This window comes from Nanorana parkeri, unplaced genomic scaffold (genome assembly GCF_000935625.1).
Source record: "Nanorana parkeri isolate BGI_ZX_2015 unplaced genomic scaffold, ASM93562v1 scaffold904, whole genome shotgun sequence".
Taxonomy (NCBI): domain Eukaryota; kingdom Metazoa; phylum Chordata; class Amphibia; order Anura; family Dicroglossidae; genus Nanorana; species Nanorana parkeri.
The window spans coordinates 406,944-424,237 of NW_017307172.1; the positions used below are offsets into that span (position 1 = coordinate 406,944).

Consider the following 17,294-nt stretch of genomic DNA (forward strand, 5'->3'; position numbering starts at 1 on the left):
ATATATTTATTTATTTTTTTATGGTGTGCATACATCCCGTGTTGCACAGTGTGTGTCACTGCAGGGGCGCATGCATGGCACATACCATAGATCTTTAAATATGGTCATCTTAATTTCTGAGCATTTGTGGTTGTATATTTCTTACTTTGCATGTCATATGTTGTACATGTGTCTCTGCAGTGTGGCTATTTCTCTGCAGGGACTTAGTAACAGTTACACCAAATATGATTCAGTAGATGTGAGAGGTTAGTCTACATTGATTTCTGTGTTTCTCCGTCATATCCAAATAGTGGGGAGAACGATAGTAATCTGGTATTGTAAAGGGTTAAGTGGCCTGTTGGCGAAGTTCATGCAAGGATGGGGTGGATCTGTGTGTACCACAGGTATGGACTTAATCTTCCTACAGATGGTACACCTTAAGAAACTTCATGTGCAGGTGGACAAAACGCATCACTGTTTGGGTTAGCCCTCCTCTCCCCTGCTTCCTGGCAGTGTCTGGGTCTAATGAAGTCACTGGATGTTCAGGACCTGCTTTAACATCAACTGATATGTGGCTTTCAGTGCATTCAGGAGCAGCATGGAAAAAAGGGCCGCCATGGTATACTAGTGCATGGGAAAAGACAAGCACAATGGAGATTAACCTGCAATGACCTCTCTCAATAAGTGCATGGAAGAAGGCATAGTATATGCTTGTTGCGGCTTGAGGCACAGGGCAAATAGTCTGGAGCGCTTGCGGAGCCTTGCTGCACTTGATGGTCTTAGGTTACTTTTGCTTGTCCACCCTCTTATTTGCTAGAGTTTCCTCATGTTTTAGGGCTTGTTCACACCAAATGCGGACCAGATCTGCATGAGTTTCTGCAGACACGGTGCAGTGTGTTTTGCTGCGTTTTGACGCATTTCGGGCAGTTTTTGTAAAAAGCCTAAAATGGGCTTTCAATGCGTTCGAGGACATTTCCATGCGTTTTGATGCGTTTGTGTGCATTTTTGATGTGTTTGCATGCATTCCAGAGCAGGAAAAATAGGGCTTGCTGCAGTTTTTTTACATGCTGTGGAACTGAACGCTGCGGTGTGAACTAGAGGCCAACATACCATTGGCTACATTGGACGCACTTTTAATCCGTTCTGTAACTGCTCTGCTCCTGGAACATGCTTGGTGTGAACTAGCCCTTAAGACTGAAGCGCTTTGAAGGCATTGTTGCAAATGCTTTCCACCTGCATTGCCCTGCTATGTTGAAATGTCTGCTGCCCAACGGTCTGAGTTACCTGCTTAGTGGGCCTGTTGGATATACAGTATGTGGGAGTCGGCACTTTAAAAAGACATGGTGCTGGGGGGCGTGGCTAGCCGGCGATGTGAGAGGATGTGCTGTAAATGAGCTCCGCATCTGACCCGCTACCTACATACATTTAGCAGCCATTCCAGCTCTTTAAAATGCGAAAGAGCAAAACAAAAAGGAACTCTAAAGGTCCCTCATCCTCCTACCGCAAATCCCAGGCGTCCACCTCAATCAGGGGATACTTTGATCGGCCGGACCTGCACCCACGAGGCAAGATGGCGCTGATGAAGGAGGCAGGCGTGAGTCCCCTGCTGTCCATCTCTCAGTCATCCTGGGAATCGATTGGGGGTGAATCTCTCGCGGGATCGCCCTCCCCCTCACCCCAAAAAGACCAGGGAAATTAGGGACCTCCCCTCCCCCTCGGGAATTAAACAGGATGAGCCGGCCCAGGCCCTGAATGGGGGAGAGGTGAATGCTGATGTCCTAGCTCTAACACAGACCCCACATAAACGCAAGCCTGCTGGAGAGACGGGCCAACTCTCATCTTCAGGGCCTGAAGATGATGACTATGCCTCCTGGAGGGAGTGCATGAGGCATATCCCTACTAAACGGGACTTTAGACTGCTGATACAAGAAGTAAGGGACACATGTAAAACTGAAATTCAAGTGCTCCATCAAGACTTCCAGCATCTGACGCAAAGAGTGGAAGACATAGATGGGGAAGTGCAAACGACTAAGCATGATGTGTACCGCCTGCAGTCTCAATTTGTAGCACAGGCTGCTACCATTCGCGAGTTGCACCACCATGTTGAAGACCTTGATAATTGTGGGCGACGAAATAATATTCGCATTAAAGGTTTACCGGAGGCTACGGGGTCTGAGGACCTGCCAGCAGTACTACAGATGCTTGTCAATAATATCCTGGGAGCTCCAGCCGCAAACAAAATAGAAATTGATCGTGCTCACAGGGCCCTCCGACCGAGAGGTTCTGCTTCCAACCCTCGGGATGTGGTCTGTAGAATTCACTATTTCTCAGTAAAGGAGGAGATCCTGCAAAAGGCCCGGAACATGAGATCCCTGGAGCTAGATGGCGCCCCATTACAGATCTACCCAGACCTTTCCCATGTCACACTGCAACAACGCCGATGTCTCCAACCTCTACTGACCTTACTGAGGGATAATGACATCCCGTATCGTTGGGGGTTCCCCTTTAGCCTCTATGCACGAAGAGATGGAAAAAGCGCCATACTTAGAGTGCCGGAAGACCTGCCTGCTTTTTGTTCGGATCTCCGCATTAACTACCCTATCCTTACTGGATGGGAGCCTTTGCCAAAACAAGGTCCTGAACCCTCTACCTGGCACGGAGTCACACCCAGGAAGAAGTCGGTGAGGATGGAGCCGCCTGGTGACGCCTCAGCTCGCAAGCAGAGGGGCTCTATTGGATCCACTCCTAGACGTCATCGCTGACTGATTTCTTTTTGTATACCTGAGGGACCTACTTACTGTTTTTACATCCTGTTGATGGTTCCTGCTATTATTGGAACAGGGGGTACAGTGCCCTGCAATTACTCCTTTTTTTTTACTTTCTGGAGGCTTGCTGGCACTCTGCCGCCCTGTGGCTGCTAATCCAATCTATTTTTGATATACTAACATGGTAGCGGGTAGATGGAGCGGTATATGCTCTTACCCCATCTCCCATTTCCTACTTTCACAATATTCACCTCTGAATATTGCCAAATAATCCAATTCCCTACCACCTCTCTCCTCTCCCTACCCTTCCAACCAACTCCTCCCCCCCCTCCCCCACCCTTATGTTGGGGTGCCCAATACCAGTGGGTAATTCAGTTATTTGGTCTCCAAAAGCGTCAGGGGAATAATTTTGCTGTTTATCTGACTGTGTGTGGAGACGCACTTTACCCCCTAGCACAGGGCTTGGCTTTTCGAATACTGATACACTAACACTGGTTAGCTGCCCTTGTGCGTACAATGTTAATTGTTTCTTATCTGTTTGTAATTATTGTTATTTTTAGTTATGGTTTTCAGCCTCGCCTCGGATGTTGATTTTGCTACGGTCGACTCTTACTCTCCCGGGGTCCACTGCGGTTTTCTGGATGCCTCCCCATCGTGACTCAGGTCTGCTTACGTTTCCTTTTTGTGTAGAGAGTGCAAGAGTGGTGACATATCCGTTACAATGGTTTCCTATTTTAGGGAACGATACATATTCAGGTGTCATTTCCTTTAATACCCAACATGGCGACAATCCCTGCATGTAAATTCTTCTCTTTAAATGTTAAGGGCCTGAATTCTCAAACTAAGAGGAACTTGTTATTTAGAGAGTTGAAATCCGCAAATGCTTACATAGTGTTTTTGCAGGAAACGCACTTCTGCCCACTTAACTCCTTTAAATTCCTAAGCTCTCAATATCCTAGAGCTTACGCTGCATCTTTTACAAATAAGAAGGCGGGGGTAGTTATATTGCTGAGAGATACCTGCCCCTTTACACCGGAACGGGTCATACTGGATAAACAGAGGAGGTACGTCATGTTACATGGAGTATGGAGAACGGTTCCCACTACGATATGTAATGTGTATGCTCCCAACTGTAATCAACTTATGTTCCTCCAAAAGGTACTGGCAAAACTTACTAAATGGGAATGCACCTACCTTGTTGTTGGGGGTGACTTCAATTTACCTTACTCCATGACGTATGACCATTTACCCTTACCCAATAAACAACCCCCTAGAAATACCACCTCTCAGTCAAGACGCTTCCGACGTCTCTTACGAAGATATTCCCTTATGGATTCTTGGAGACTGATTCATCCCTCGGAGAAGAGATACTCTTTTTATTCACCTGTTCACAAAACTCATACTAGACTGGACTACTTCCTTGTGAATACTCCGGTCATGAGAAACCTGCTGTCTGCTGATGTGGAAGTTATATCTTCGTCTGACCATGCTCCTATAGAGATGGTCCTCCAGTTAGATCCCTCTCGCATTAAACAATGCCACTGGAGGCTGAACGAAGGTCTCCTAAAGAACGAGGTGACCAGTGATGAGTTGGCGCAAGAGATCCGATCTTACTTTGTTACTAATATAGGTTCGGTTTCATCTGCTTATATTTTAAGGGAAGCCCACAAGGCTACTATAAGGGGCACCTGTATAGCACTATCCTCTAAGATTAAGAGAGACAGCTTGTGAAGCAATTGAAGACGGACATTGTGGAACAGGAACGTATACTGGCTGCTAAACCGTCTAAACATATCATACGCTCTTTAGTTAACCTTAGGGCCCAACTACGCCACCTGCTAATTCACAAAACTGGGGATGAGACCTTGCAGTCCGATATGGCACAATACCTCTCCTCCTGTGACATGCCGAACCACAATTGCAAACTATTCCTACACTTTGCTCCCCCATACCTCAATCCAGATGGGCGGAAATTGAATTCCAGTGGATGGCGCCAGTTCACCCCAGTGCTATATTGTGGTCCCGGCCAACCTGACGTAAGGACGGTAATTCCCTGTGTACTTTGACCTTGCAATTAGAAATATGGAATAAATCTAAATATATTTATAATCTGGCGGCAAGTAAATCCTCCTTGACTCCGTTCCTATTCCCTCCTAACCTCCCACCGAGTTTGACCAGGGACTGGGTACACCCATGGCACTCGAAGGGCCTGTTTGTCTATAGAGATCTTTTGGATCACATCACATACTCGCTGCTCCCATATCCTACAATTTGGGATAGACATGAGCTACCTCCCAAAACCATGTTTCCATTTTTACAGATTAAACATTATGCTCAATCCATATCCCCAAACCTCAAATTTGATAGAACACCCTTTGAAATGCTGTGCAGTTCCGATCCCTCCCAGAAAGGTATGATTTCAGCTATATATCAAATGCTACTCAATCCGCACCCGGAACATTTTACCCATCACCCTTATATGGTCCAATGGGAAAAGGATCTGGGGGTTCCTATCACGAGGGATCAATGGGAGCTGATATGAAGGGCGGCAGCAAAATCGTCCATATGTTCAACTTATAAGGAGAACCAGTATAAAATATTGTATCGGTGGTACTATTTTCCCGACCGTATCGCCAGCATGCTGGCGAAATGATGGACACACAGGTTCCCTGTACCATATATATTGGTCCTGCCCACAACTGCAGGTGTTCTGGAAGATGGTCCAAACTACACTGGAGAACCTGTTGCAATCAAAGCTACCGTAGAACCCATCCATTACTTGTTGGGACTTCCATTCCTGCACCTCCGAAAATATGGGGCGGAAATTGGCCTCCCATATCCTGACGGCAGCTCGTTGCCTCATTGCCCTCCATTGGAAACGCCAAGCCCCCCCATCTGAGGCGGATTTTTACCAACGCATCAAAGAGGTGCAGGAGATGGAACATCTAACGGCCAGATTGAATAATACTTTACATATTTATAAGAAGGTGTGGGCAGCCTGGGATTATATGGAAATTCAGATACTGAAGCCAGGGGGTGAAACCCGGGGTAGTCCTGTGTCCCGTGGGTTGGGGACTGATAACAGCGGTATGGCCACAGGGTCACCTTCAGCCGAACTGAAATTCGGAAGATGGATCCGTGGGGAGAGAGAGGATTGCTAATGGCGAAGCGAGGCTGTGGTAGTTTGTTAACCATTTACGAAGTGCAGTTAGGCGCTTCTTCAGTTTTATGTTGGTAGGGGTTTACGCTTGAGTATACTTACGTCTGAAACCGGTAATGAGTTTGTACATGTTTTCATATGAATGACATGTATTCACATTAAGTTTAAATACTAAGATAGGATTGATTTTAGATATGCACAATTTGGACAGCATAACTGTTTATAGGAAAGGAACGCATAGTGGCTTATCTCACAGGATATATCTATTGCAACCCATGCTCAAGAATTGAACCTATTCATGCATACTTACTAATGGTCTAAATGGCCCATAATAATGATATCTAACTGATCTTATCAGATGCAAATGTGAGTGTTGCCAAGTGGGATGGCCCTGATCAATCTGTATGCACCCTCTATGTAAATTTCTCATTACTGTCCACCTGATGCAATTTACTAAATATTGTAAACCTTACCTTGTATGCATGAAAAAAATAAAATAAAATGTTATTCAGAAAAAATAAAAAAGAAATGGTGCTTGTGATCATGAGGCTGTTTAAGAGACATCACTATGTTGGACATTTTTAGACACAACAAATGACACTGAATAACGCACATGAAAAATTATTTCAGCTTCTGAGCATTCATGTCACTCATCTTAGGTAACATACTCACTATTAGCCGACTAAGGACCTTGTTATACCGCTTCCATACAAGCGGTATTGATGCACCTTGTTCTGATTAAAGCAGATTAGTATCATCACTGTCTGGTACCCTTACCATCTGATGTGACTGATGAATACAGGGCTGTGTGTAGTGTGGTGGCTGTTTGGAAACAGGCAGTTATTTTAAATTTCACTTTGGGATGTTTTATGCATTTATGGTATTCCACAGTTTCCAATTGTATTAATAAAGGTAAGTAATTTGTATTTAGTGTTTCTGTTAAACCTTACTTTCTTTGGTTTCTTTATTGAGACACTGAACCTCAAAATTGGAAATTACCTTTACCCAAAGTACAGGTAACTTCATTACAAAGTAATGAAGTCATCAATCTGACAAATTTTCCATTAAAAATAGAACACATTGACCTCCTCAAGAAAGGCCTGTCCTTCTCCCCAACTGAGGGGATGGACGAATTTACAATTTTCACTTAAGATACCTTTACAGCAATAAGGAACCACCAGGACCTGGATTATTGAACATCTCAACTACGGAGATGGACAGACAAGCGATTGAGGACCTCAATGCATTATTGGAGGAAAATGAAGATAATGATAACCCAAATCCCCCCAATCACTACCCTGAAATAAGGTTGACTGAACTAAGGAAAAAATCACAAACCATGCCAAACCTAACAAAAAATCCACATCTAAACCTCTTAAAGGACTTAGTACAAAAATAACTCAAATCTGTAAACTGGTCACTGTGAGGGAGGGATAATCTCTCAAAACAGGAAAGGAGGGCCTTACAAGAACTACAAAATACCCCAGGCATAATCATTAAGATGAGTGACAAGGGAGGAAATGTTGTCCTCCTATCAGAAGACATGTATACAGGAGAAGTTAAACGCCTGCTCTCAGATAAAAAAAAACATACAGAAAACTAGACAAATGCCCTTTCCAAGACCTGACTACAGAGTTTAATTTTAGACTTGACATGGCCAAAGAGGCGGGCCTTGTGTCCATCAAAGAATTTAGATTCCTAAGGATAAAAGAATACAACATACCAATTTTCTACATCATCCCCAAGATCCATAAAGATAAAATCAATCCTCCGGGCAGACCTATAGTTTCTGCAATGGGAGACCCCCTGGAAAACTTGGGGAAGTATCTAGACACCCTCTTGAAAGACCTGGTTTTCGATCTACCCTCCTATGTGAAGGACATGGGTGATGTCCTTAGGAAACTGGATGGGGTAAAGATTAAAGACGGAAGCCTCTTGGTCGGAATAGATGTAGAGTCCCTACATACATCTATTCCCCACCACTGGGGATTAAAAGCAGTATACCACTTCCTGAAACAACATTTCCCACAAACAGCTGCCCAGAATGAATTTCTAGTGGAGATGTTAGAATTCGGCCTCAATAACAACTTCTTCCAATTTAACAACAAGTTCTACAAACAAATTAAAGGAACATCGATGGGGGCCCCATGGGCACCGGCATATGCATGCCTACATCTAGGCTTATGGGAAGAGGAGGAAGTGTACGTTAACGAGTGGTACCTGAAACATATAAAATTATGGCTTAGGTATATCGACGACGTGGTCATGATCTGGGAAGGCCCACAAGAACATCTGGAAAATTTCATACAGGAATTAAACGAAAACGATAGAAATTTGTGTTTAACATATACAGCAAGCCAACAGGAGATCCCGTTCCCTGACCTAAAAATAAGAAGTGAGAAAGAAGCACTCATCACAAAAACTTTCAGGAAGGAGACGGCAGCGAACACCATCCTACATGCCACAAGTCATCATCCAAAAACCTTAATCCAAGGAATCCCAACAGGTCAATTCCTACGAATTAAAAGAAACTGCTCATTACTCAAAGACTTTCAGAGGGAGTCAAAAGAAATGTATGACAGGTTTAGACAGAGAGGGTATCCACATAGGACACTAAGGAATAGTAAGAAGAAAGCCAATCAGAAACAAAGAACTCAGATATTAAAGGAGGGGGCAAGGAAAAAAGAAAAGAAAGAAGACTTTGAGGGCCCTGTCCGAATGATTACACAATATGGGGCACAGTGGGAGGACTTAAAGATCATCCTCCAAAAACACTGACATGTACTACATCTAAACCCGACCATAAAAGAAATAGTTTGCCCATACCCACAATTAGTAGCCCGAAGCGCTCGGAATTTGCAAGACCATCTGGTGTCTTTGGAATATAAACCCAACATGAAGGACATGTGGCTAAAGAATGAAAGAACAAGAACCACTGGAATGCATCCGTGCGGGAAATGCCAAATCTGCCCTTTTGTTGAAAAAAAGCAAAATATTCTACACCAGTGACAAGGAAAAAAACTACAACATAAAATAATTTATCAACTGTAACACAAGTAGGGTAATATATCAAATAGAATGCCCCTGTGGAAAATACTATATCGGCAAAACTAAGCGCCAACTACGGGTGAGATTAGGCGAACATCTGAGGGATATTAAAAATTTCCACAAAAAGACAGCAAATGTAGATAGCCCCATAACACTTCGACAAATTCCACAAACGCAATCCAGAAGGCCTAAAAGTAAAAGGAATCTATGCCTTGAACCTCTCAGCTAGAAGAGGGGACTTTGATAAGATCCTAAAGCAAAAAGCAAAAATGTGGATGTACAGACTGGATACACTAACCCCTAAAGGGCTCAACACAGAATTCAACCTACAAGTCTTCCTCCCTTTAATCATATATACCTTCTATGCCACTTCGATAATAAATGTATACCTTACGAACAATCAACGAAAAACTCTGACTCTTCACAAATATAGAACCATTACATCAGGACTAAACCAACATCAATTGAATAACCGCACAAGGTTCTATGACTAGCTGCAACAAACAACAGGGTGATATAAATGGATACCTATACCACCATGTCTTTTTATTTATATTATTTTTTTCAAATTATGTACAACAAAAGAAAAAAACGAAGTTTTCTATGCAAACCACCCATACCGTTACAAGATACCAGTCTTTGAGACCGGTAGGGGTTAATGGCATAATCAACAGGATTTCCTATAAAATAATCACGCCATTCCCCCTAGACTACGTCCTGACAAAACCCCAGTAAGAGGGGCGAAACGCGTCTGCGCTTTGTGTCTGTGTGGAAAACCCTGAACCACCAAGGACTATACCAGCGTCTTCTCACCCCGGCATGTCCTTCTAAACTGACGATTTAACATGACTCGAAAAAACCCCACTTGCCTCCATCACCACAACTAAAGGGAAAAACCGGCCAGTACTTACTGCACAACCCTCGAATCCAACAACTGCACGGGATAAAAAAAATCCCCACACTAAACAGGATTAAATGGGAACCAGCTGAAGCATCTAAAAAACCGGCTCCTATGTGCTACCGACTCGGGAAGATCGTGAGTTACACATAACTTTCAACCTGTTTTTTTCTACTGAGTAAATACCTAATGGATCACTTTGTTTTAATTATATGAAATGTGATAAATATCAGCCTGAAAGGGAGATCCTCCCACAAATCTACAAATTATTTGTTTCACTTTTTTTGCAGGGATAAGTCTATAATTTTGCCACTTTACACATCACTGGTTCGGCCTCACCTGGAGTATGCGGTGCAGTTTTGGGCACCGGTACACAGAGGGGATGTCCTTGAACTGGATAGGGTCCAGCGGAGGGCGACCAAACTCATCAAAGGGATGGGGGACAACACACACACACACACACACACACACAATAGGTTGGACTTGATGGGCATGTGTCTTTATTCAACCTCAAATACTATGTAACTTTCAAGGACCAATTAAGGGTGATCCATTGTATGCTCCTTTAAACTATAGCGATAAAATAATACACTAACCGCTAAATGAGATACTGCTACTTAAAAGGAAAACCGAGATGTGGGTATTCTTCACCTGTGTGCCTTTTTTTCTCTTAAAGAAGGAGATGATCCTCTAACTCCGTTCACTGGCTGAATCTATATACAGCCTACAGCTGAGACAAGCCACTCGCTGTTAATATCCGATACACTGTATCAAAGATAACTAAACCACTAGCTACGTGAAGATTTCCGTGTCATGGCAATAGAACATTAACTCTAGATGGTGAAATAAGGGTCACCCACTAAGTGTGTGTAGGTTTGTTTGTACAAGACAATGTTGTCAATTTTAAGGTGTGTGATTTCTATTTTTGGAATCAGTGCAATTTTGCTTTATGTTTAGTAATAAAATTATATATTTTTTCAAATTACGGTCTGAATTAACTTCTTTGGGTCAGCGCACAGAACCGTGCTAGCGACCAATACTTCTCTGTTCTCACATATGTTGCATAGTTACAGACCACGTAAAACTTCAACGACAACCAAATTTCCTCCATCGAGGATACCGGTTGTCTAACTATACCTCTGGGGAGTCTCTCCTCTTTTGATAATAAGTAAGACGTTCCGCCCACTTATAAAAGTGGGGTTGCTTCTTCACTAAGAAGGGGGATTACTACCTGCCTTAGCGAGCTGAGAGGTTCAGTTCTTGCAACTGCACAGCACACCTTGACAGAAGGCTCATGCTAGATATCGACAAACAGTATCTACAAGTCCATAGAGGCCACCTCAGACTGCATAGCCGGGTCTGCAAGGGCAAATAAGGCTTCTAACCATATGGTCCTTAAAAACAGGGGCATCTTCTATAGTGGCTGTACGGGTCTTATCAAAGGCGTAACTAGAACCTTCAGGGCCCCGGTGCAAGAAACCATGAAGGCCCCCCCCCAACCCCCCACCACCATGGCACCACATGGTTAACAGGAAGGCTGCCAAGGTCCCCAGCAAGCGTGGGACCTCAGGCAGCCACGTGTTTAAAATTTTAGTGCCGGTGTTCTGTCGAGAACGCCAACCCAGTATCTGCACTTGCGTACAGACGGGATTAACGAGGAAACTGGCATTTATTTACAAAGTATTAGTTTGTAATGGTTAATTGTGACTGTTAATAATATGCTGTCCATGGCAGTAAATGATAGATGGAATATTATTAACGGTCACTATTACCAATTTAAACAAAATACTTTGTAAATAAATCCTCGTTTCCTCGATAATACTGGTCTGTGCCCAAGTGCAGATGCTGAGATCGGCAAATTCGACTATGTCGGCGCTCTCGACAGGACACTGGTATCTGCACTTAGTATGGGGGCATTTTCACGAGTATGAGTACTCGTAAAAATGCCCAATATTGTCAGTGCATCCCTATTTAAACATATAATGCATTGCTGGGACTATACCGGCGTCTTTTCACCCCGGCATGTCCTTCTAAACTGACGATTTAACATGACTCGAAAAAACCCCACATGAGCAGAAAATTGAACGCTCTGACAGTGCAGTTCACAAAACAACTGTCAAGGTGCAGAGCCAATAATATTGGCTATGTACCATGTGATCACTGTGACCAATCACAATGATCACAAGATTTAAACAATGACTGTGATTTGCAGCTTCCTCTCCCAATCCTCTAACACACTGTTCAGATGTGGGAGGAAAGGGACAGATTTCCACATCGATCATCAGTAATACATGGGCACCATATACACAACATATTTAATACAGTTAAAATCTAACCATGCCAGTTTCATAATATAATAAATATTCAATGAGGAGATGTAAGATCTTGGTGTTTCTTCATGCACTAGTGGGCAGTTAGCTGGACTTACACTTTATATGAACTAAAAGGTTTCAGAAGCAGCACATATGTGGAGCCTCACATTGAGTCCCAAGCAGTATCTGATTGCCCCACAGTACCAGCCTTTAAGCCGAAGGGCTCAATCGTTCAGATATGCACATTTAAAATAGCATGAAGTACCAAACCTGCATATCCGCTTGGACACACACTTGGTCCAAGTGCGGGCACCCAGACGTGTAAGTTTAGGTCTGTGTAAGGAAGTACAGGCTGCTGCATGCAATTGCAGGCAGCACCTGTTCGTCCTGGGTTTTTGCACATGCTGTGTAGATGTACATGCCAGTGTGAATGAGCTCAAAATCAGCATATAATTGCAAGAGTGCCAGCCCCAATAAGTATCTGATTGCCAGCAGTGCCAGTATAAGTACCACACAGTACCACTGTCAGACCCAGTTAGTGTCTAAATGTCAACAGTATGATTATGGTGTCATCAGGTACCGTTACAGGCGCAACTAGTATCATGATTACGAGCAGTATCAGCACGGTGTTAGTAGGTACCGTTACATCCCCACCTAGTGTTCTGACTACTGGTAGTAGCCGTGTAGTGTCAACAGTTTCTGTTACAGCAACAACCAGTGCCCTGATTACCATTAATACCAGTGCAGTGTCAGCAGTGACTGTTACAACCAGTGTGCTGATTGCTAGCAATACCAGTATGGTGTCATCATGTATCATTACAGCTACAACTGTTCTGATTTCAGCGGTACCGGTATGATTTCCAGCAGGTAGTGTTACAACCACAACCAGTGATCTGATTGCCAGTAGTACCAGTACAGTTTCAGTAGGCACCACTACAGCCACAACCAGTGTCCTGATCACCAGCCAGCACAAATACCAGCATCATCCAGTGGCAGCAAGAACCAGTTCTGAAAGTACAAGAAAAGCCACTACTAAAAATGTAAAAGAAAAAGTAATGAGGTGTTTCAAATTCCCAGTATGACTGATGAGAGCAACGGAAAGACCTCACAGTCAGATTCTGATTTAGAGTATGACCCTGTTAAAAGAGGTGGTCCATTAACCACCTCTGATTTAGAAGATGAATACCTCCCAGCTAAAAGAGCTATGTCTCTGCGTGCCATATGAACTAACTTTGGCCTGCATACTGACAATGTCTCTGCCTGTCGCCTAAAGGAACACCTGCATCCCCCTTTGACAACATTCCAGCCAAAACACTCAGCTGTCCTCTGCAGACAAAATCACTCCTGGAACCACAAGTACTGTGTTTTTTTTAAGCTTTGTCCAGCTTTCTGTACTTTCTGGTCACTGAACATAGCATTGCATATAATTCCTGGGGTTAACCAAGTATCAGAAGGCCTGTTTGGCTTGGGGGAATGGGGTCTGCTATAAATGAAGTAACATGGTGTTCCTTGTTTTTTGAGCCCCTCTATGTGGCTAGGCTGGAAAAAAAAGGTCTCACACATGTGGTATCTCCATACTAGTAGCAGAATGTGTTTTGGGGTGTAATTCACGTACGCTCATGCTCTGTTACTAATATTCTATTAATTGAAAACGCTGTGTAAAAAAATATTTTTTTCCGTTTCATTTTCTAAAAAGGTGTGACAAAAAATGGTTGGTTTTACTGTCTTGGCACTCCAGGGTCTACAAAAATGGAACAGGTAGTCAGGGAATCAGATGCATAATTATGCCCCTTGAAAGCCCCAAGGTGCTCCTTGGATTTCGGGCCCCTCTACGTGCCTAGGCTGCAAAAAATCTCCCTGGTGGTATCCCCATACTCAGCAGGAGTAGAAGAATGTGTTTGTGGGTGTAATTTGGAGCATGCCCGTGCAGTTTGTTAGTAATATCTTATTAATTTACAACTTTGTATAAAACAAATACATTTTTATTTTCCAAAAACTTTAAATAAAAATGAAATCTTCAAAGACTCACCATGCCCCATATTAAATAACTTGGGGCATCTGCTTTCCAAAATGGGGTAATTATGTTGGCATTTCTACTTACCTGGCACTTCATGGCCTTCAAAAATGTGATAGGTAGTCAGAAAAACAAATGCACAATGTATGCCTATTTAAAACCTCAAGAGAATTATGTTGGTATGGTGTTACATGAGTGAATAAATGTCAAAGAACCTCAGTGCTGAATATAGAAAAATGCCTGGACAGGAAAGAGGATTAACATCCCGGTCCTCAAGAGGTTAAAAGATACAGATTCCATGTTAGGGACCACCCACACCGCCCAGGAAGCCGCCCACAATAGGATACTGCTTAGCAAACCATTTAAGGGGGGGAAACAACTTCACTGGGTGATTCTAGTTATCATACAACATAGGCTGCAGAAGCAAAATGGTTTCCCTTTTGAATGGTTGATGCAGGCTGTTATAACGGCAAACAAGTGTGGACTGCATCCACAAGGACAGAAATCATGTCCTTTAGCTTAGGGAAAATGTCAGGACATGACAGGGCTCATCAGAACTGAAAAAAATGTCCTTTCTCTTCTTTCGATAGTGCAGTACACATGTATAGAAGAGTCAGAAGGGGTCTCTGAGGAAGAAGTGGGTGTGTGTGGGAGATCAGCCATCTTCCCCATAAAATCGACCATAAGAGCACACTCAGAGTACATCAGGTACACCAGAGGGAACAGAAAAGGACCCTGATGCTAACAGCAAAGGGGATAAGGACCACAGCATGGACTTATCAGCGATGGGGTCCACAGAATTGGTAAAACCCTTGCCAGAGTCAGAGTGTGTGGCTCTAGTAACCCTGTGCCTATGATCCTCTATATGCATTCCCACACAAAACTCATGGACAAAGCTGAGAAGTGTGCCTTGTGCCCAGAAACTGTAGGCATAAAGGTCACCCAGGCTTGAAGCAGCAGTGCTGTGCAGCGGAGGGGCATTGAAGCTTCTTCCCCTTGCCTGTGCGAGTGGCAGCAGGATGCATGTGTCCCGCCAGAAAGCATGCACCAGGAAGAAAAATTACAGGACCATGTGCAGTACAGCTCCCAGGAAGGTGGATATGCAGACACACAAGGGAGACCACCACTGGCACCAAATCCAATGTCTTAAGCTGAACTACCGCTAAATGTGTGACACCGAAGGCTTAACCTTTTAGGTATCTGGGGCTACGGCCCAGGCAACTGTGGGGGCTGAATGAGGCCTGTCCCTGAGAGGCTTTTTGCCCTTACCATGGATGTTCAGTGGTCAGTGAAGACATGCCATCCAAATTTCACGCTCTGGGTTGGCATACCACCCAAGGGGGTTTTCAGGGTTAAAGTTTCATAGATGGACCATGGCCCAAGACCTGTAAATCACCTATGAATAACCGTACATGCTGCACAAAGTGCCAACATCCTTTTGCTGGGGTCCGGGTTTGGTCTGCCAAAGTGAACATTGAGTTGGATAGCTGCTAGGAGTGGCACAGTTTCTTAGAGCAGGATTAGCAAAACTTGAGCTCAGAAAAGTCTTGGTGAAAATAGTCTATAATAGCTCTTCTCTCAGATCTGAGAGATGTCCTTCACTTAAGGACAACAGCAAAAACCTGAGGCACGCCGGGATCGGAAGAGGTTATACAGGACTGTCCTGAAACTTTGATTTTCCCAGCGTCCAATCACCAGAAGAAAGCTGCATTACCCAGTTGTTAAATAATTTAACACCCTATGTCCTGTGATTTACTATCAAGAAATTCAAATATACATCCTTGTAGCCATGGCTCTAATACAGGCATCCTTTACACAACTGTGTACAGAACATCCCCAGATTAGTTCTTCCTGGTCATGTAATTGGCTGACTGTTCTCCAAATTACAACACTGGCAATTACCATGTAATATGAGTAGTTAGATCCACATCCCACTTTTTAAGTAGGGACTGGATTCAATGTGCCAGGTAAGTGCAGGTGTTAAATAAATTACCATTGCACATAACACTGGAACTAACCTTGTGGTTAGGGTTCTGGAATAACTGGCATTGCATGACATATTTTACTTTGGTAACAGCAGGCTCAGCAATTAAGTTTGTGATAATCCTTGCAATGTACAGATTTTCAGAGTTAGTTAGGGAAATCTATTTAAAATCCAGTTACAATGAAAACCTTAATATGCATCATACTTTTCAGAATTTCCCAAATTGCATGATAGTTCAGTACCTAAAACTGGGGCATTCCCAGGGAGAAATGTTCAACTATGTTAACAGCGGAACCAACAGACTGTACCTTCAGGAAGGCCTCCTTTTGTTCAAGATGTTTGCAAATCATAGGAGTGACATGGTCAGTTTCAGAATTTGGCCCAAGTTTGTCAGCACCTCCACACCAATCTTCCTCTCTCTTGTACTCCTGTTCAAGGCTTTCTAGAACACTACATACCTTAAATAAATAAATAAATAAATAAATACATCATAATGTATGTTTGCCAGCTATGAGTATACCAACACATCTTGAGCACACAGGTGATATTTGAATTTTCTCCACTCTAGTCTGTGACTCTGTGCTTGTGCAATGCAACTCTATTTTGTTATGTCTTTGAAGGTTGCCATTCACCTAGGTCAGGGTATAGCTGTAAAAAAACACATCAAGGCAACTGGATTTTCTTGAAGATGTTAAATATAGTGGGTTGAATTTATTAAAGAGTTTATGACTGTTTTCTTGCAGTTGCATCATGTAAAATAATGCTAAAGGAGTGCAAATGATTATTCCGCATTTGCGTCCTTCTTCCTTCACTGCTATGACACTTAAGTATTTGCGACCAGATGGTTACAAATAGCGACAAGACGCATAATCCACACACTTATGTCAGATGGGTGTTCGTCCTCTGCATCTGAAATTATACACAGAACAATTGCATGTTAAGAAGCCCTCAGGAGGATTTCTTAAAGTAAGGTCAGCTGCGTTATCCTGTCATAAAAGTTTTGCACTCCTTCTTTAACTCCTTCCTGTGGAAAACAGTGCTACTTACCCTTCCGCTTTTTGTCTAAACTTTGACTTCCCATGTTAGTGACTGGTATGTGAAAGGGTTAAAGAGAGTCCCCCCCCCCCCCCCCCC

General features: G+C 43.3%; 1 protein-coding gene across 1 annotated transcript in view; it reads right to left on the reverse strand.

Moving 5' to 3' along the window:
• LOC108794847 (triple functional domain protein-like) overlaps positions 1–17,294 on the reverse strand; it is a 660,684-nt gene that overhangs the window by 357,437 nt on the left and 285,953 nt on the right. Inside the window, exon 11 of the mRNA XM_018565963.1 lies at positions 16,469–16,618. Coding sequence (XP_018421465.1) covers positions 16,469–16,618 — 150 coding nt within the window. The remainder of the gene's footprint in view (positions 1–16,468; positions 16,619–17,294) is intronic.